This window comes from Nyctereutes procyonoides, unplaced genomic scaffold (assembly GCF_905146905.1).
Source record: "Nyctereutes procyonoides isolate TBG_1078 unplaced genomic scaffold, NYPRO_anot_genome, whole genome shotgun sequence".
Classification (NCBI taxonomy): Eukaryota; Metazoa; Chordata; class Mammalia; order Carnivora; family Canidae; genus Nyctereutes; species Nyctereutes procyonoides.
The window spans coordinates 13,907,293-13,929,259 of NW_026575141.1; the positions used below are offsets into that span (position 1 = coordinate 13,907,293).

The following is a 21,967-nucleotide window of genomic DNA, read 5'->3' on the forward strand; positions in this document are numbered from 1 at the left end:
GACAATGTGAATGAGTTTTTACAAGTATTATTTCACTTTTGTTTTCTGTTTCCCACTCCTACCTCACATTCTAGGCCCCAGATGAGTGGCTTTTTTTTTTGTATTTCTTTTTCCTTCATTGCCCAGGTATTTACTGAGTGTCTCCCATGTGTTAGGCACTGTGCAAGGCACAGCATTTACAGTGTTGAAGAGCAGGCAGGACATGCTGCCCTTACAGATTTCACATTCAATAGCAGAAACTGCAGGGGATTGGAGTAGCCTGGTTCCACGTTACAACAAAGAAATAAGAATGAGGAGAGCATTCAGAATTTGAACATCTGTACTGATCATTGTGACCGTATTTCATATTGGATATGTTTTACATTTACAATTTAGGTATCCTTTTTCTCTTTTACTTTATTATTTCTTAAATATAAGCAAGTAGCAATGTGAGGACAATTTCATCAGGTGAATTTCTGAAGTTTTTACCCCATAATCTTATTTTCCGCTGTGGCAAAGAATAGTAGATCTGTGCTGAAAATTAAGAGGAATTATATCTTATTTGCACTGTCAGTAATGCCCTGGTTACTACTCTACAACTAACTTAAGCATTGTGTTACATAACTCAGTAAAATGTTCCATGATTTGTATTTTCTAGTTACTGAAAGTTGATAGTTGATTTTTATTCTAAACAGAAGGAGAAAAACTGGATCCCTTTTTATTTTATAAAAAACGCATTTTAAAAACTTAAAAGATTTATTTTGAAATAAATATACTAGCATTTCAGATGCCATTTATTGGGTCTTTAAGCCAGTTTTTTTTTTTTCATTTTTACCTTTTAAAATACATATACTTTTTGGAAGATTTGATTTTTATATTAATTGAATAGCCAGGATGTCAGTGTACTATGTAAATTTTTAACAAATCCCAGTAGTTCCTGAAGAGCCTGCTGTGTCAGATTCACACAGCAGACACTATCAAGACACTATCAAGTAATTAAGTATATCATACTGTGAAGTTGGATCTGTGCTTCAAAGATTTCACCTATGAATAGAAATGTTCCAGGAATATATTATTTTTGCAATACATATCCGTATTATTTTTATCATAGCAAAATGAACTTTATGCAAAATTAATAGGGTTTTTAGATTTTATTTATTTGAGAGAGAACGAGCAAGCAAGAACAACTGGGGGGAGGCACAGAGGGAGAGGGAGAAAGAAGGATAAGTAGACTCTGCACTGAGTGTGCAGAGCCCTATGCAGGACTTGATCTCACAACTCCAAGATCATGACTTGATTCGGAATCAAGAGTCTGCCACTTAGCGATTGAGCCACCCTGGAGCCCCTGTTTTCTTTTAAGTGGTAAACATGCATTATCTAATCAGAGGTGTATAAAGTCTTCATAATGGGAAAAATCAGGTCAAGGGTATTTTATTTTTCAGGCTTTATCTGGTTTTGTTATAAAGTTATGTGTCTTACTTAAGTTCATTGTTCATTTGCTTTGGGAGGATGGAGTACAGAGATTCCTTTAAGAAAGTTAATGAAAGCTAAAGACTGGGCAGCCCGGGTGGCTCAGGGTTTAGTGCCGCCTTCAACCCAGGACATGATCCTGGAGACCTGGGATAGAGTCCCGCGTCGGGCTCCCTGCATGGGGTCTGCCTCTCTCTCTCTCTCTCCTCGAATGAATGAATGAATGAATGAATGAATGAATGAATAAATAAATAAATAAATAAATAAATAAATAAATAAATAAATAATAGAAAGAAAGCTAAAGATTTTTTCCTTGCCAAAGTGTACATAAACACATGGAGTATTTTCTAAGTAGTTTCATAGGGTTTGCAAAGTTCAGATTAAAAAATTCACTTCACAAAAGTTAAGTTCTCTCTGGAAATTTGTAATATCATTAAATTACATTAAAAAGAATATTTTGGGTGCCTTACTGGCTTAGTCAGTAGAACATGTGACTCTTGATTTCAGGGTTGTGAGTTAAAGCCCCATTTTAGACACAAAGCTTCCTTTAAATAAATAGGTAAATAATAAGTGACAGGTATTTTTTAAAAACTTACAGAATTGCATTTTTTAAGTGTTTCAAACCAGCAGCATAAGCTCACAAACTATAGCTTAAAAATGAAGTGAAAATTAGCAAGTCTAAATTGTAAACCTACACAGAAGACATCTTATTTCAAAAACATGGTAACATTTTTTTTGAAGACAAAGTTGTGACTTAAATTTAATGTATATTTTTAAACGCTTGAGTATCTGAAATTTAGTTTAAATCTGCCTGTCCTTATGGAATAGACAAGTGAAACAAATCCAGAACTTTGAGTACATGGTCTATGCTGGTAATCATAATATCTAACAAGGCTTTGCCCTATAAAAGTTTATACCTTGAGGATTAAGCCATTTAAATAAACACAGTTAACAAATGTTGGCAGACAATGTGCTGTAACATTTACTACAAAGTTAAACAACAATGAAAAATTTACTTTTTTTTCTTAAGTAGCTATCTCAAAGAAGCATTTTGTTTGTTTTGTGATTTGAGCTTGGCAAATAGAGGGAAAGTATCAGAGGAATCCTTTTGGCTTTAAGTGGGTATCACAAGCCAGCTGAAGGAAAAGCAAAGTCAATTAGGTAATAGAAATGAGAAAAGGAGAGAGAAGAAAAAAAAATGCAGGCATGTTGGAAAGTTGTAGTATTTCCCTGTGGGTAACTCAGGAGTAACGTGGGTTATTGCCTCAGTTGGCTCTCAGAAGTATGAAAAAGCCAGGTGCAATTTCAACTACCGTTTCTGACCATAACCAATCATTAGTTTTAGGCAGTTCTAACTTTTGTACTTTTACTGTATCTCATTATATGACTGTTGCTTAATTAATAGTTGTTGGGTGCTTGGAAGACTTCAGAGGAAGCAATCACTTTTGTATATATCATTAGTGTGTTTATAATAGAAATTAATATTTTTAAAATATTTTATTTATTCATGAGAGACACACAGAGAGAGAGGCAGAGACACAGGCAGAGGGAGAAGCAGGCTCCATGCAGGGAGCCCAACGTGGGACTCTATCCAGGGTCTCCAGGATCAGGCCCTGGGCTAAGGGCAGTGCTAAATCGCTGAACCACCCGGGCTGCCCATAGAAATTAAATTTGTTGGGTTGCCCCAGATACTAAGCCATGTGAAGCACAGCTATTATTTGAATCCTGTCCTCTGAAATGCTTATAATTTGAAGAACAGCATATGCAGTTCATGTTATAAACTGCAGTTTATAGTATAATTAATTTTGGAGCAATATATGGCAAAATTGTTTTTTTTTTCAATTTAATTTATAAACTTTAAGTAATTGAAAGTTGAACGCGAAGGACAAAAGCTTCCTTGGTTCATGGTAGATATTTCAATATATTTTTCTGAGATTGCCAATATCTTCTGACCAGTGCTTTCATTTTCTTATTTATTATCAAACATTATTATTGTCATTATTCCAAATGACAAAAGGCTTTAGGAAGACCATGTAATTTTCTTATATTAAAAAAGGATATGATTATAAATCTAAAATACGCCTTCAGTTGCTACAAATTGAGGGAGATTAAAAATAAATCAAGAGCAGGCATGGAGTAGAAGCTTCTGGCTTTGAATGGATTTGAAACATGATTAAGTGATAGTAGATAAAAGCCTCTGGTCAACCAAATCCTAAAGGGAAGAAATAAGAATACTATATAATAATTGAGCCTCAGTTTCAAAAACAGATCTTACCATGAACTAAACAATTCTAGAAACTAAAAGTAGGAGAGCAAAGTGCTGATAGGTGGTTCTTTCTGAGGGCTGTTGAGGGAGAGTCTCTACCATGGCGCCAGCCTAGCTTCTAGTGGTTTGCTGGTCACCTTCAGTTGCTTGTAGAAGCAACACCCAGTTTCTGCCCTCATCTTCACATGGGATTCTCCCTGTGTGGTTGTCTCCAAATTTTTCCTTTTTATAAAGAAACAAGTCATGTTGGATTAAGGCTCACCCTAATGACCTCTTTTTAACTTGATTACTTCTGTAAAAAACCCTGTCTCCAAAAAGGTTACATCCTGAGGTATGTTGAGAGAGTTAGGACTCCAGCATTGGAATTTTTAAGGAACACGTTCTACCAATAACATTTCCCTATTTTTATCTCTATACTTCCCAACATCCCAATTAATAGATAGTCATTTATTATTTTTTATTTGATAGTCTCCTCTAAAAAATAGTATATGGGGAGGGGGGGCTTTGTTGTTTTTTCTTCAAAAATGTATTTATATCAGAGAGTGCGCACATGCATGGGAGGTGAGTGGCCAGAGGGAGAGGAAGAGATAGAATCCCAAGCAGACTCCCTGCTGAGTGCAGAGCCCTTTATCTTGACCTGAGCCAAAATCCAAGAGTTGGATGTTCAACTGACTGAGGCTCCCAGGCACCCCCAGATTTTAATTTTGTATTTATCCATATTTGTTGAGTTTCAGTAGTGGACTTTGAAATACTATGGTGAGATATGACTGACACATAAAAAGGGAAATGATGTGCCAGTTAGTTTCCAATTTTGAGCTGATGTGTGTAATTTACAGAAGATGAAATTATTCAGAGGGGAAGGTAGGTAGGATTTTAGTGGTCAGAGAGGGTAGTAGGAAGACATTCCAACTTTAGGAATAGCTTCAATAAACATTTTGAGTAAGTAAAGTTTTAGCTGAAGAAACCCAAAATAGGGATCCCTGGGTGGCGCAGCGGTTTGGCGCCTGCCTTTGGCCCAGGGCGCGATCCTGGAGACCCGGGATCGAATCCCACGTCGGGCTCCCGGTGCATGGAGCCTGCTTCTCCCTCTGCCTGTGTCTCTGCCTCTCTCTCTCTCTGTGTGTGACTATCGTAAATAAATAAAAAAAATATAAAAAATAAAAAAAAATAAAAAAAAAAAAGAAACCCAAAATAAGGAGACTGCCCTGAATCTAAAGAGTTCTGAATGGTAACAGCAACGTTTTGGGAATATCCTCCACTTACTACTTCTGGATTTTGAGCACATTACTGAGTCTCAATTTCTTTGTCATTAATACAGATTTATTGTGATTAAGTTAGATGATTCATGGAAAACATACTTGGAATATAATAAATACTGAATATTCTCTATTATTTTAAAATTAACATATGAAAGGAAATTGTACATATCTTAATGGGAAGAGTTAAGGACTTAATTTTTTTTAAAGATTTTATTTATTTGAGAGACCATGTGCACGTGTCTGTGTGAGTGGGGCAGGCAGAGAGGGAGGGAGAGGAAGAGGGAAAGTAGACTGAGCTGAGTGCAGAGCCCAGCAAGGGAGTCCACATGGAACTGGATCCTATGACCCCAAGGTCATGATCTGAGCCAAAACCAAGAGTCCAACTTTTACCATCCAGTCTCCCTGAGGTGAGGGGTTTAAATAGGATTGTGACAATTCTTTGTAGTGAATAAGGGGCAAATGGATATTTCAAAGGAAGAATCATTAGGACATGATTCCTAATTTGAGTAAAAGGTATGAAGAAGATAGCAGAAAAAGATAAAGGGGAAACCACTGACAAAATAAGGAATGATGGAAGACATAAGGAGTACAATTATTTGTATTCAGAGAATGCTGAAATTAGAGTAATAGTCGTTAATCATATAAGCTGGTGGGGTGCCTGGATGGCACTGAGCAGTGGTTAAGCATCTGCCTTTGGCTCAGGTTGTGATCCTGGGGTGCTGGGATTGAATCCCGTATCCCGCTCCATGCAGGAAGTCTGCTTCTCCCTCTGCATGTCTCTGCCTCTCCTGTGTGTCTCTTGAATAAATAAATAGAATCCTTTAAAAAAATAATATGAGCTGGTAATTAAAAATGGTATTGAAGTTATGGAAGGTCTTGGCCAGACATGGATTTGAGGAGATAAAAATCTGGTTGCCCTCTGAAGAATTTTTTATTGATCGGGCCCCAGGACAGAGCCTTTTGATAATTGAGGAGTGAGGAGGAGGAAGTGAAAGCAACAGGTGGACAGGGAACAAATCAGATAAACTAGAAGAGAAGTAGAAATGTTGGTGTTTCCAAAAACAAGAAAGCAGAGTTGAGGAAAAAAGGAAGTGGCTGAAATTGTGCAATGTGGACCTAAAGGAGGTGGAAGAGAATGAGGACCAACAAGAGACCCTTGGATTCAACTAGAATGAAGTTATTAGTGACTGTGGCAGGCAGAATAATGGTCCTGTAAAGATGTCCTAATCCTTATCTTGAGAATCTATGAATATACTGTTACATGGCAAGGAAGTATTAAGGCTGCTCATCAGATGACCATAAAGTAGAGAAATTATCTATGCAGAAGAATGTCAGAGTGATGTGATTTCAATGTTGAAAGATTCAACCAGCTATGGCTGAGTTTGAAAATGGAATGGGGCCATAAGCCAAGGAATGAAGGTGTCCTCAGGAAGCTGGAAAAGACAAGGAAACAGCCTCCCCTGAAGCCTCCAGAAAAACCATGCAGCCCTGCCAGCACCTTTAGTTTAGCCCATTGAGATCTGTGTCAGGTTTCTGACCTCCAGACCTATAAGATAAGAAATTTGTATTTTAAGTCACTGAGTTTTCTGGTAATTTGGTACAGTAGCAATAGGAAACTAATAATAGTAAGTAGAACTTTGTAGAATTTTGTTGGTGGTGTACTGCAATGAATTTGTTTTAAGATATGACTTACTCCTTAATTAGCTGTTAAGAAAAAATGAAAAGCCAGGATTGTTAACTGCTGATCTATAGTCTTTTTTTAAAAAGATTTTTATTTATTTATTCATGAGAGACATGAGGAGAGAGAGAGTCCGAGACACAGGCAGAGAAAGAAGCAGGCTCCCTGCAAGGAGCCTGATGCGGGACTCGATTCCAGATTCTGGGATCAGGACCTGAGCTGAAGGCAGACGCTCAATCACTGGGCCATCCAGGCATCCCTCTATCTTCTTACCTATAGTTATTCTGAGAATGATATTCCAATAATTTAGTCCCACTAGGGTACATAAGTATTTTGTTCCATCTTTGCTAAACCAAAGACGAGGCTAACATTAGGTGTCAACTTATCAATAAGCTGAGAAATAGTGTTGCCATCCCTTCCTTCTGGTGCTGTTATTTTATCATAGTCAACTACATATACATGCAGCTCAAGTCAGCTAACCAGGTTAATTCATCAGTGACTGGGAAATTAATTATAAAATGATTTTGTACACAGTTACTGAATTCAATTCATTTTTACGGATGAAATTCAGAGCAAAGAAGTGAGATATGTTGGTCATGTTGCTGTTATCCATCTGGCTGGGCTGAGCTCAGAGATCCTTTTACCCCCAATCTCTCTCTCCCTCTCTCTCTCTCTGTTTTGATGTTCTCTTTCTCTTAATTATATTTCTAGATCTAGCTTTGGGATTGGATTGCTTCAGACCTTCTATCCATCTTCAGAAACAGTATGGCAGGTGAAAAGGTGCTAATAGGGCAGCCTGGGTGGTTCAGCGGTTTAGCGCCGCCTTCAGCCTAGAGCGTGATCCTGGAGACCCAGGATCGAGTCCTGTGTCTGGCTCCCTGCATGGAGCCTGCTTGTGTCTCTGCCTCTTTCTGTCTCTCTGTCTCTCACGAATAAATAAATAAAATGTATTTTTTAAAAAGAATAAGGTGGTAATAATGGACAGATAGAAGACTTTTCTCCCTTTTCCATCACTAACAAAAAGCCCCTCAACACAAAATGAAAATTGGTAAACATACACACACACACACACACACAACTAAAACAAAAATCAATGTCATATACAGTTGTAAACTTCTCTATGTATAGTAACTCATTAAATCCTTATCATTATTTTTTGATGTAGGTACATTATTATTGCAGCTAAGATCCTGAGCCACAAGGAGGTTACTTAACTTGCCCAAGTTAAGTACAGGGCAGAGTGGGATGGGGGGCGGTAGGGATGCATGCAACTCTTTACTTCTGTTTAAAACTGTGGTGCTTTTTCTCAAACTTCTTATCTTGAAAAATTTTGAAGGTTCAGAGATTTGGAATAGTAAATGAACATCCATACACTTCCTCTCTCTAGATCCAACAATTGTCAACACTTGCCACATTTACTTTGTGCGTGTGATCATTTGAAATTAGTAGGCATCATGGCACTTCAGCAATCCTTTACGTATGTAAAAGAAATCAGATCTGTCCTATACAAGACTTCTGAAACCTTAATTTTAACTCAGATATCCAGATAATGCAGTACCTCATATTTATGAGAAGCCACGAATAAAGAGACAGGATAGTTGAAATTGTGCAGAAGAGTAAAGTTAGTTCAAATATCTAATAGCTAGTTATGAGCTCAGCGCTTTGCCTGTATTTAGTGCCTTAATTTCAAGATAATTCTATGCTGTAGGTAATCTTACTATCTTCATTACAGATAACCTCAGAGGTAACTTGCCCAAGGCCACCTAACTAATATGTAGCAAAAACCCCATATTAAACTAGGCACTTAAATATATTTTAAAATTTTAAAACAAAGGATGCTCAAGTGTTATGATGCCTATCACCGTAGAGATCACACACACATAAATGGAGATAAGATAAATGTGGCAAATGTTGAAAACTGTTGACTCTAGAGAGTAAGCATAGGGATGTTCATTGTACTATTCAAATTCTCTGCGAACGAAAAATTTCAAAATCAGTTCTGGAGTTTGGTCTTTTCAACTTTGTGCCTTGGTAAATGTTTTGTGGAAAAAAGTATTTAAGGATTTTTGCTAACAAACTTTATTGGGGAGGTCATATTTAGTAGGAAGTATTTACTTGGGTATCCATTTCAAAGCTATTGTCAGTTTTGTTTCGTTTATTATTTTATTTATTATTTTTATTATTTTATTTTATTATTTATCTATCTATCAATCTATCTATCTATCATCTAGTTAGTTAGTTAGTTAGTTAGTTAGTTAGTTAGTTAGTTAGTTAGTTAGTTAGTTAGTTAGTTAGTTAGTTAGTTAGTTAGTAAGTAACACCTGTAACCCAAATCTGAACGGAACTAAAGGTGCAAGGGGACTACCGGGGCTGGAGGCCGAGGAGAAAGGCCGGAGGAGATCGCAGGATGTTGCCTGGCGCTGGCGGCCCAGTGGATTCTGGGAACTGTAGTCTCCCAGTCATCCAGAGCATTCCTGATTAGGGCCTCGGGAGAACCTGCCGAGGCTCCCAGAAGTCTCCGGTGCTGCTCGCTGGGAACGCACTTCCTGGGACGCAGCGAGGGAGACGCTCTAAGAAGCTCCTCAGTGTGGGCGAGTGAAATGTCTTGGACGTGAGAAGCAGGTAGGTGTGGTCAAGAATCCGATTTCTGGGTCTTTTGCGTAAGTAGTTGACGATTTTGTGTAAAACAGCTAAATCGGAGGGAATCAGGGACACGGAAAACTGTTGACCACATCTGCGGACGTGAAGAGGGCATGAGGTATTTGAAAAGGCTTTAAAAATTTTTGCACACAGGAGTATGGAAATGGCGAGGTGTCTAGCCGGAGCGGCCGAGGGCTTGGGCTTGGGCTTGGGCTTGGGCTTGGGCTTGGGCTTGGCTAGCGGGGTGTGCGGTGTGGAGCTGCAAGTTGCTATTTTTGAATCACCAGCTGCTTGTGTAATGATGACCTGCTCGCGGTTCAAACCCACTCAGTGCTGTAGGGATGGGCTTGCTCTGAGAGCGTTGTCATTGTTGCGGTCTCTTTCCATTGGCTCTAACTAGGAGAGCTCCCCCTCCCCCCCACCCCTCCCCACCCCTTTTTTTTTCTTTCTTTCTGCTAGCTCTGGTGCTCCTAGGGACAGGGCTCGAAGGGATGGAGAGGAGAGGAGGGGGAGTGCGGGTTTCTCTGAAGCCCAAGTTGTGTGCAGTAGGCCTCGGAAGGGGCCGGATGCTGCGCTGGAGGAAGGCCAGACTTGCTTGGTGAGCCTACTTAAAATGAAAGCTCAGGGATGCTAGTATGTGGTTTTAATCGTAAAACGATTTCCCCTTAATTTGGAGTGAGTGATTATGCTTGATACCAACTCAAGAAACCTACATTTAGGAAAGAAAAATTATAATTTGAAATCTCTTCTGTCGAGGACCACATTCTACGTAATAATTATAGGGCTAGTAATAAATGCCTTAATCCAGGAAGTTCTCTGGCGTCTATAGGTTTGCATCCTCATCCTACCTATTGTGATAAGTAGTATTTGAAAAGGAAGTTGTTGGTGCTTAAAATAGACTTACAAAAACATTTAAGTGGCAGGTTGAGACCGCTGGTGGAACTAAACTCCAAAAAGCATTCTAGTTGCGAATTTTAGGATGCACAATGCAGATCAACTTAGCCTAGTTTTGTTATCAGTGTCCTTTTAAAAGATACAAAAGAAACAATGAATTTATTTTACTTCTAAGACAACTAACTTCTGCAGTTTCCTTGGGCCTCCTTATTCTTAGTTGTGAATAGGAACTAAAAAATCCATTACATACATATGTGTGTGTGCGTGTGTACACATATATGATTTAAAGAGGTATTATATTAATTTAGGACGTTTTTTCCTATTTCTTTAGGCCCAGATCATCTCTACTGTCTATATTCAGATGTGCATCTATTTCTTCTAAGTTGATTAAAGTTGTTTTACAACTGTGAAGTACCTCAAAGAGTAAGTACATCCTTTGATTTTACTCTCTTTCCTTTTTCCACCATATGTCCGATGACATGTTTTTCTCTTGTTCAACAAAATAAAGTTATAAGATAGACCTCTCTTGAAAGCAATGATTGATGACCTATAGTTTCTAAGAAAACTCAAATTACAAGTAGAAGCCTGCTAGTCTTACCATCAGGAAGTGATATAGCTGCTGTTATATGTGTCTTCTCATAGCTATTCCTGGGATTGTCCCTGAAAAAATTACATAGTGATGGGTCTGTGAATTCCTAAAGCTCTTAGCCATTATTCCGGCCTCGGACTTCTTTGAATGCTATTCAAAACCACAGAACAGTTACCTTTTTGAAAATATTTTTATTTGAAAATGATATATTTGATAATCTTTAACTCTGTACCAAATTTTATCCATCTGCTTCTGAAAGTCACCATGGAACATAGTCAGATGACAAATGTGAAGTGGTTGTTTTGAAACAGAGTCCTTACTTGATTTGGTCAGTAATTACTCCAAAGAGAATTCTCTGTTATTATTGTTATATGGCTATAGTCCTCTGTGATTGATTGCTGAGATCCCAAAAAAAACAACAACAACAACAACAAAAAAAAAAACATGTTTCTAGCTAAAGAAAATAAATAAACCTACTAATAATCATTATAAACTTAAATTTCTTACCATACTGTTTTACAAAAGGCTTTACTATTTATGATCTTATAGCTTGGGGGACATTCTATAGATAAGATATTTGAAGTTCAGAGGACCTTTCCCAGTCTGAAAATGGTAGGATGTGACTGGCATTTGGTCTTTGGTTACCTGGACTATAATACCACTTGCCTCTCTCAGATAGAAGCAACAAGCCCAGATATCTATAGATATTAATCCAGCTTTAGGCTGTTCTAGTTAGTGTTCAAGAGTGGTACTTAAATTTGTTAGTGTGTTTTCAACCTTCCATATTTTCTACAGTCCCCAGTAAGGGATTTTCATATGGCATAAAGAGGTTTATCTTTTTTCTGCATTGCTATATTAAAATATAAATACAAATATAATAAATTGTTTTGCTTTAAAAAGTAGTTTTGTGTTGATAAACAGACATTAATTTGATATATTAACCACTGTTAATAAAGAGAAGGTAGGTATATCCAGTAGTAACAAACCTATTAAGTTGAAAACATGAGAATCAACACAGTTGTAAATGAGTGACTCCTTGACCACTGTGAAAATTAACCAGTGTTGCCAAACTTAGATATGTGTTTCTAGAAGAAGAGTCTTTAGGTAAATACTTGGGAATGGCCTCATTTTTTAGGAGAAGAAAATGAACTTTGTTTTAAAAAATGGGAGAGACTGGCCAATGGAGAGTGGAAAGTGGAGAGGGCATGGTCTAGAAGCAAATTGGAAGTTTCGAAATGCAGAATATGAATGAATGAATGAATGAATGAATGACTGACACTGATAGCAGAGCGGATTTGTAACTTTCTCCCTGGATCCTGACCATCCCATATGGACCTTGTATTTGTTTGTTTGTTTGTTTGTTCACTTATTTAACAAATAATCAAGTGCCTTCTGTGTACCAATATGGGACACAGTGAATAAAAGAAGGCTCTCTGTCCTGGAATTCAGTGTAATGAGAAAGATAAATACTGAATAAGGAATTACGAGCATAATCACTGTTACAAAAGAGAAGGTACAAAGGTGATTTCAGAGCATATAACTGGGGCTGTGGGGGTTGGTTAAAGATAGGGGAAGAGAAGACAGATTTAGAGCCAGATTCCCTGGCTCTAATTTCCAGATTCATCATTAGGAAGAAGAATACCTGTTAGGTAAGCAAAAATTAGACTGGAATTAAGAAAGTTCTAGAAGGAAGAAATAGCATGAAGTAAAGCCCTTAGCCAAATTTAAAAGTGCAAAATTTGAAGAGCTAAAAGCAATATGGCTACATAGTCTGTAACATGTGAGATGGGAAAGTGACACATAAGGAGATTGAGAATTTGACAGGAACCCTTGGTGGGATTTGAAACTTTGGAAACCATGGGAAAATTTTGAAACTTTATTCTGAGGGAAATAGGAAGCCATGGAATGTAAGGAATGTAGTGAGGGCCACCTGACTGGCTCAGCTGGTGGATCATGCAACTTTTGATCTCAGGATTATGAGTTTGAGCCCACATTGGGTGTAGAAATTACTTAAAATCCTAAAAAAAAAAAAAAAGAAAAAAAAAAGAAATATAGTGAAAAAATCAGATTTACATTTGAAACAGTTATTTTGGATTAAAGATTAATTGGCATAGGAAAAGAGTAGAGGTTTTTTTACCCTCTTAATATGAGCAAATCCTAACCTGAGAGTCATTGTTTTCACTTTTAAATCACTAAACATATTCCATCTCCCAACTATCACTATAAAATGATTCTTCATACTTTTAGTGAGATATATGGCTTATCAAATCTTATATATGTGGAGTTAAGAACAGATCATAAAAAGGAAAGTGGCCAAATAAAGTTATAAAGAGCAAGGATATGAATTCCAGCACTGAGGTTGAAATTATCTAAAGATTTGAGGTAATAGTATTTCCCTTTTGAAAAAATGCCATGGTATCCTTGCTGGCTGTGTAAATTAGAACTTTTAGTCATTCTCTGGGATCTGAGCTAAGAATGTAAAAGCAAGTTCAGGGGACTGATATATCTTTGTTGATTTGATGCAGGATAAATTCGAATATACTTGATCCTGAAGTAAATTTTGACCTACCTCTGCTCATTAGTGTTGTTTGATAGTCCATAATCTAAGAACTACAGGAATTTATTTATCATAATAAAGTCAATCATTCTGATCTTACTTCTCTTGCATTCTAGGAATTAGTGGTATTAAGGTGGCTTGATTGGAGAAATCTCAATTATATTGATACTCCCAAGTTTTTGACCCCTATCTTTGAAAGCAAGAGGGAGTTTATGATTGGGTTAAGACTCTGAGTTCATCTCTAAACAATATATTTATTTATTTTTGTTTTTTTTTAAACAATATATTTATAAATAATTGCCACTTTTGGGAATATTGACAGAAGACAACATGATAAGTAGTAAATTAATATTAATGGAGAAACTTAGAACTAATTATGCTTAACTTAAGGACTTTGAAAAATGGTTCACATGGGCTTAACTGATTTATATATGTATGCATACCTATATATTTTATGGTAGTAAAGATATCCCTAGTCTATATGATCAGATTAAATATGCAAATATGTTGTTTTCTAAAGAAAAAACAATGTACCTTCCCATTAAGACACATTTGATCCAGTTTAATATTTTGATCTTTCTGGACCCTAAACTCCTGGAAATGCTATTCCATCATTGCAGGAGGTGGTATTAGACTGTAAAGGATCATGGGTACTCTGAACACATACTGTATTCAGAAACAATAATTCTCAACCTGTCCCTCCTTCATCATGATGTAACTAAAAGAAGTAAAAGTGCTACTTTATTAGTCTACTTTGTTACTTCATTGGGGATGTGATAGAAGGCAGAGAAAATACACTTGAATGGTGTTTGAAGAATGAGTTTCAAATTCTTAAAGCTGAATAAGGTATTGGTCTCTTTATACTTTGTCATATACAGAAAAAGAACAGAGCCTTTTAATTTGGAATGAGAGAAAGCCCTGGCCACTTTTTTTTCCTTTTTCTTACTGTAGCGTTAAAGAGTAGGTTGTCATTACTTTAGGAATTTTTGCATTCATCTATGAGCCATCATGGTATAATAACCAGTAACCACTAGTGTAATAACCTGAAAAGCTTGCAAGTCATCCTGAATCAGTTAGGAAATAGTTAAGCAGAATAATATCAGGGATCTTTGTTCTCTTCTTTTCATTTGACTAACTCAATGCAGAAGAGGTTATTTACATTTTGTAATTATCCAGTGCACCTAGTATGTAGGTATGAGATGCTGCTTTTTCTTATTTAACATTCATTCAGCAGATGTTCTTTAAACTGCTCCAGTGTGCCAGGCACTGAGCTGGTCACTGAGTCCTAAGAAATAGTTAATACTTGAATTGCTCTTATAACATGCTAGACATGTTTTAAGCTCTGGACATTATATTAACTCACTAAATACTTTGTGAGGTAGGTACTGTTATTTTTTCCATTTTAAAGATCAGGAAAATGAATCACAGAGAAGTTTTATAAGCTGACCCACGGTCACTTGGCCAGTAAGTGAGGAAGTGGGGATTAGAACCCTAGCAGTCTGGCTCAGAGTCCTCCCTCAGCCAATCTGCTGTCCTGTAATGCTTCTTTCCCCATGTCTTCATCTCTTATGAGCTGCCTTCACCTCAGCTGCATGCTGGTTTCATTTTACATCTGCATGAGCATTGAAGGCTGAATTTGTGTTGTTTATAGTTGACGGATGATGAGTGCTCTGACCATATGTATTTGAATGGCTGACATAATATACCATATGTGTGTTGAATGAGTGATTATTGACAATTGAGAGACTTTCATATATGGTGTTAAGAGGATTTTAAGTGATTTTGATTGAGTTCCTGGCTCTGATTTGCTGGGAAGTAAAATACTCATGCCTTTAGTTCTTTAGTTGCTGCATAACTCAGCTACTGGTAACCAAGCATGGGTCAGTGCACCTGTGCTCTGAGGTCACATGCACATGTGTTTATGTATGTTCAGATTTACATAGGAAACAGGGACAGGCTTTCCGTCTTTGCATTGACATCATTAGTTGTGCTGCCAATCAGCACCACCTTTCCTACTCTGCTCTTCTTTTGTCCCCTCATGATTTGTCCTCTTGTGTGTCACCCCCCAGTCTGACTGACAGTACTGCACAAGCCTGCCTGCCATGGGCTGTCGGGATGTCCATGCAGCCACAGTCCTCTCCTTCCTGTGTGGAATCGCCTCGGTAGCAGGCCTCTTTGCAGGAACTCTGCTTCCCAACTGGAGGAAATTACGACTGATCACATTCAACAGAAACGAGAAGAATCTGACTGTTTACACTGGCCTGTGGGTGAAGTGTGCCCGATATGATGGGAGCAGTGACTGCCTGATGTATGACACTACTTGGTACTCATCAGTTGACCAACTGGACTTGCGGGTCCTCCAGTTTGCCCTGCCTCTCAGCATCCTGATTGCAATGGGTGCCCTGCTGCTCTGCCTCATTGGAATGTGCAACACGGCCTTCAGGTCCTCAGTGCCCAACATCAAACTGGCCAAGTGTCTGGTCAATAGTGCAGGCTGTCATCTGGTGGCCGGGCTGCTGTTTTTCCTGGCAGGTACTGTGAGCCTCTCCCCATCCATCTGGGTCATCTTTTATAACGTTCATCTGAACAAGAAGTTTGAGCCAGTCTTTACATTTGACTACGCAGTGTATGTCACTATGGCTAGTGCTGGGGGCCTGTATATGACTTCCCTTCTACTGTTTATTTGGTACTGTGCATGCAAATCTTTGCCTTCTCCTTTCTGGCAGCCACTGTACTCCCATCCGCCCAGTATGCATACTTACTCACAGCCCTATTCAGCACGTTCCCGCCTTTCTGCCATTGAAATTGACATTCCAGTTGTTTCACACAGCACCTAATGGGGAAATAGTTCTCAGAGAAAACTTGTAGCCTCACATTTCCCGTATACAAGAACCCATATACATTTTCCTTTGTTTCTGACCAGTCAATGAAGCCAAATTCGTATGTCCAGGTAGAATGAAGTGCTGCTAGTTTTATGAAAAGTACATTATTTTAATGTGAATCATTCCTTTTATCTTGCTTCTTATGCTAGAAGGATTTTTAACCTCTATATTGATACTTAATCAGTTATTCAAGTGGAAAGGGCCTGTGTCTCAGTTGAGGTGATTTAGAGCAACATGGTAAAGTAAAAAATGATGACTAAGAGAGGCTATTGTACATGATATTTATGAGTATTTCAGAATGTGTATTGTCCTTTTTCTATAATACCTTAAACTGGGGAAAAAAGGCAATTTCAAATGTAAGAAATTTCTTTCAGGTAAGGATAATATTTTAACAGTAGTCAGTCTACCAGCTTAAGGCTGTAACTTTTCTTACTTCTCTCTCGGGGCTAATTATATTGAATAGAGTTTCATATTTTGAAGATACTTTCCTTTATGCATTCCTTATCTTCTACCTCATGGCAGTGTTTAAAAATAAAATGCATTTTAAGTGATGTCAGAGAGAATAAGCCTAACATTTTAAATATCTACTAGTATGGATAACATTTAACATAATTTTAAAAGTTAATGATTCTATAAATTGTATTATTAGAGTTAAAATGGGCCATGTGATGGATCGGTGCTTCCCTTCTGAGGCAAAAATCCTTTTTTTTTTTTCTTTTTTTTTTCAGATAGCATCCACCAAGCAGTACTCATGGCCCTCTATAATCTCTTAATGACAAAGAGAAAGAAAGAAAGAGGCCCAAGTGATTTGTTTTTAGACAGTGGTAGGGGACAAGCATCTATTCTTCATTGACAACATCAGAGATTCATTCTAGTGACTGCCTTTTGAATGATGAGTGAAGTAAGTTATGCTTCACCATGACCACATTCACTCTTGATTCAGTTCCTGCCCTCATCACTGATTATTTCCTTGAGCATATAACTTTGCTCAACACTTTAGTGGGTGCTGTAGAGGATATATGAAAAGTATGAGATCTGGTCCCATCCATTAAGATATTTTAATAAAGGGCAGCCTGGGTGGCTCAGTGGTTTAGCGCCACCTTCAGCCCAGGGCGTGATCCTGGAGACCCAGGTTCAAGTCCCACATCGGGCTCCCTGGGTGGAGCCTGCTTCTCCCTCTGCCTGTGTTTCTGCCTCTCTCTCTCTCTCTCTCTCTCTCTCTCTCTCTCTGTCTCTCATGAGTAAATAAATAAAATATTTTTTTTAAAAAAGATATTTTAATAAAGAAGATCAAACTGTTATCTAACAAATAGGGATCAGTCTGACTTAATTGGCAGCTGGTCTTAATTTCTCAATCATTGATCCAGGAATATATTTCAACCAGACATGTGGCTTTTTGGCAGACAGGCTTATTGTACGATACCAGCAATATTCTGGAACTTAGAAATTCAATTCATTGGATCCTTTAGAGCACCTACCCTAGCCTAGACACTATAATAACACTGTATCAGATTCATGAAAATGGGCAAAAATGGTAAAGAAATTAAATTATTCCCTTTTCACCTCTGAAAGTATGATGATGTATTGAAGAGGGAGGAGTAATTAAAATCTCTCTTGTAACGGGGTAATATTTAGATGCAACCACGTTAACACTGAGATGAATGCTTAGAAATTCAGGGATATTGGGTGTTTACCTTATGAATTTGAGCTGCTGACTTAATTGGTATAATTTGCTATACATTAGTACTGTGTTCATAAGGATTTTGTTTTATTAACCATTACAAATTTCACAAACAGCTAGTTGCATGGTAAGCAGATTATTATGCCTCTTTGCAAATCTGGTTATGATTCTGATACTTTTGTGGTTGTAAGTGGTACTTTTTTTTTTCCCTAATTACAGCACTGGTTTATGTATATAGCAAATAAATCCAGTTGTATAATTTTTAAATGCCATCAGTATAAAGCATGCAAAAATACGTTTTTTTTAGTTACAGCTTCTGATTACCTTCATTTCCATTCCTTTTTTTGCTCTTCTCAGATATAGCTAAATCCTGATCACTCCAAGACAATGGCAGGTAGAATTTTGAGACTAATATTAATTTCCTCCTTGCTAATTAATATCAGTCTCACTAAATTTGTCCAGAAGTGTCAAGAATTCTACCATCTTCCTGTTCTTAGTATCAACAATATTAAAGAAAAGTAGACTTAGCCATTAATACACTAGACAGGTTTTAGTCCATGGGATTATAAATATAAATGTGAAGGTTTTCCTGTAAGCATCTTTTGCAGTCTTTTCATAATCCGTAGCCTCAAACTAGTATTTACTATGGATATAGTAGGCAAAAGAAACCGCTGTTTCCCTTATTGTCTTTAATATTTCAGATTTGCTCTCAATAGCTATTCTTCAAAGCCATCAAAGGAAAGCAAGTATTTATAGTTATTTTTAGTAATTTTTGAGCACTCATCAGGCTATCATTGTGATGGGAGATTTTTTGTTGTTGTTGCTGCAAGTTATTAATGTTAAGGGCCTTTTACAGAAGCCAGCTTGGAAACAACCTTAAATGTGGTATGATGCACCAGATTTGGTTTATCCAGCCATGGGAGGAAAAAAAAAAACTCTGAGTTTACTTTACTTGTAATTATACACTATACTAGATGATGTTTGTTGTAAACTGCAATGTAAAACCTCAGTAAAACTGCACTGTACTTCTTGATGTTTATTAAAAGATGTATTTTTACAAGTTTTTGTTTCTATGCTTTTCCTCAATACTTTAAAGTAAAATAGTTTGAGGGGCGCCTTGGTGGCTTAGTCAGTTAAGCGTCTGACTCTTGATTTCGGCTCAGGGTCGTGAGATTGAGCCCCTTGTCAGGCTCTGCACTGAGTGTGGAGCTTGCTTAAGATTCTCTCCCCCGTCCCATACCCCCACCCTCTGCCCACATGCACATACCCCTCTCTCAAATAAATCAATAAATATTTTGAGAAATGTTTCTCAAATATATGTAAATTGAAAAAGATACAGCCCCATTTAAAGCCCTATAGAATAGCAATTGGAAAGGAATTTGAAAACATGGATTTGTTATTCCAGAAGCATCAAGACCCCTTATCCATTTTTAAGAGTAGTCTAGGAATTCACTGGACTGTTTCAGTATTCCACAAAAAAACAATGAAGTTAGTATGCCAGATTTACCTCATCAATGGAGTTTTTTAATGGTCTGTGTTCTTAAAAATTGAGAGCTCTCAAATGATTAAATAGGAGGACGTTTTCTTACTCTTCAGAACATGAGGTTTCCAGAAGAAGTGGTCCTAATGGGTAAGTCACCTTAAGATTTCTGAAGCTTGGGATGAATTTTTTGGATTGCAGCTTTCTGGGATAGTTCTCACATGCACTCCTCACTGAACCCCTGTTCTATGGTAGTATCTTAGATGGAAGAGCCATATGTTGCCCTAGAAATCTGAAGCTGCTTCAGGTTGGGCATCCCCAGCTGAATATGCTAACACCACAATTCTGAGTCACCTCTTAGTTGGACAGGTTCTTTGAAGGTAACTAAATACTAGCGAATCCCTTCATGCTAACCAAATTCACAAGAGACTGGCTTACCAACCAGAAATGATAACTACAGACTACTTAAAACCACTATCCAAGACCTGTTTTTAAAAATACACCCTAAAACAGATCTCCTTCAAGAAAAAAATTATTCCAGTCCTGGGATAGGGAAAGTATAAGACAAGCCCAGCACATCTTGTTCTTTCAGAAAGTAAGGAAACACTCAAAGAATGATGGGGACATGTCAAATTACATAGGAATCAGCTTGAGGTTCCTACTGACCAAATCGGACAATCTGAGCATCAAAATAAATAGTAATGGATTATAAGCTGTTAAATAAGGCAAAACTCTGTGTGTCTATACCAATATAAATGGAAAGAAAGAAAAGCTGTTTGTTATAGTAAAATACTAAGAAATAAAATAGGAAAAAAGACAGGAAAACATCAATAGAACTTTCATCAAACTTTCATTAAAGTTTGATGAAAAACAGGATAAATGTCTTGTAAATACTTAGTCTCAAAATTCTCCATAAATGACTTACTAATTTCAAAGGGAAGAAGAGTAACTTCATAGTGCGTAGGCTTGCCAGACACAGTCTTAACCAAGTGATGAAATTTATCATTGATAATAAGACCAACACTATGCATCTCCTGATATGATGCAGTAAGGCCACATCATTGCTTTGGCGTTTCCATGAAAAATATGTAGCTTGGGTAGCTCAGTGAGTTAAGCATCTGACTTTGGTTCAGGTCATGATCTCAGGGTCCTGGAATTAAGCCTCACATTGGGCTACCCTGCTCAGCAGAGAGTCTGCTTGTCCCTCTCCCTCTGGCCCCCTATCCTGCTCATGTGCTCACATGCTCGCACTCTGTGTCAAATAAACAAAATCTTTAAAAAAAAAAAAAACATATCTTCAGACTAATCTTGCTGAAACTTGGGCAGCTTCTCAGTTCTTTTCCTTTTTGCTTTCTTCTCTTTCTCCTGATCTTCAATTTTATAAAAAAGGCATAAAAACTTACAATCTAAGTTGTCTCCAAAAAATTGCATACAAGTAACTCTTTTAGGAAGGATTTTGAAAAGCTTATGTCGGGTCTTCTGAAAAACTAAAAAGGGAAGATCCCTTGCAGAAGAGATGTAAATCAAAGTCACAGAGCCACAGGACTTGGGTCTTAACGAGCTGTCCCATTTCCATTTATTAGGAAAATATCTTCTGTCCTAAAACATACTGACCTGTAAGCCTAAGGGCTCTCTCCCCTTGCTCCCCCCCCCCCCCAACTAGAGGAACTTTTCTAGAAGGTCATTTCCCCTGTATCTGCTGGATGTCTCCCCACCCTCTAGTTCAGGAAGGTTCTAAATCTGAAGGGCTGTGGAATTTGGGTAGGAAGAGCTCAACTGTAGCCTAGCTAGTATTCATATACAAATCTGCTACTAATGGGGAATTTGGGCTTGTTTGTTGTATTTTGTTTGGAAATATGCCAACTTTCAGACTGTTCTATAAAACAAATTCTTAAGCAAATTTTGAGGAAGAACATGATATGGTGGATGAGAAAAAGAAAAATTTCCTTATTTTCTATGAAAACCCAATGTGCCTGGGTACTGTTAGTAGAAATCTAGTAATTGGGATTTTGAGTGGTCCTTATACATTAAAATTCTTTGTAGAAAGAATATATATTCATGTTTCCAAAGTTTTGTTTTACAGAAAAAAGTAACTTATGCTGCTCATTAAGAGAAAAGGTATTATTGATACTTTAACTGTGTTAAACCTAGTGGCTTCACATCAGGATTCACTCTTTAACAGTTTGAAAAGATACTTATGGTAAATAAATCAAGATAATTCACTTAAATTTAAAAAAAATTAAAAAAATGTTTTTGCCTCTATCCCTATGTTCCTTTTCTTGCTCTAACTCTCAGAACCTAATCTTGTGATCTAGAAGGTCCAGGTAGAAATTTTAGCAACAGAAGACTGCTATAATTAGTGGGGACCCCTAAGCAAGTGCCTAGCAAGCCCACCTTTCACCTTGCTGGCCATGTGGACAAAGGCTTTGGTTTAACTCGCCCCTCATGTTCTAGAGCTGCTAATCTGCTCCTGGCTATTTCTGCTTTAAGAACTCAAAGGTCACATTGAATGCTGGAGCCAGGTGATACCAGCCAATTGTGCACATCTCTTCCCAGCTCTGTATCCCCTGACATCGTGTTGATGGCTTCAAA

The 21,967-nt window shown here is 37.5% G+C and overlaps 1 protein-coding gene across 2 annotated transcripts; it reads left to right on the forward strand.

Moving 5' to 3' along the window:
• The first annotated feature begins 9,159 nt into the window (after positions 1-9,159).
• Positions 9,160-18,955, forward strand: CLDN12 (claudin 12). 2 transcript variants are annotated; one of them, XM_055307590.1, is made up of 3 exons: positions 9,160-9,274; positions 10,518-10,609; positions 15,402-18,955. In XM_055307590.1, the coding sequence occupies exon 3, from the start codon at positions 15,435-15,437 to the stop codon at positions 16,167-16,169; it is 735 nt and encodes a 244-aa protein (XP_055163565.1). In that variant the 5' UTR covers positions 9,160-9,274; positions 10,518-10,609; positions 15,402-15,434; the 3' UTR covers positions 16,170-18,955. The 2 variants fall into 2 exon arrangements, with proteins under 2 accessions (XP_055163565.1, XP_055163566.1); XM_055307591.1 differs by lacking the exon at positions 9,160-9,274 and adding an exon at positions 9,319-9,410.
• The last annotated feature ends 3,012 nt before the right edge of the window (positions 18,956-21,967 follow it).

Bases quoted from the DNA above. Each gene is read 5' to 3' on its own strand.
- CLDN12 (XM_055307590.1), top strand. From the start codon at position 15,435: ATGGGCTGTCGGGATGTCCATGCAGCCACAGTCCTCTCCTTCCTGTGT.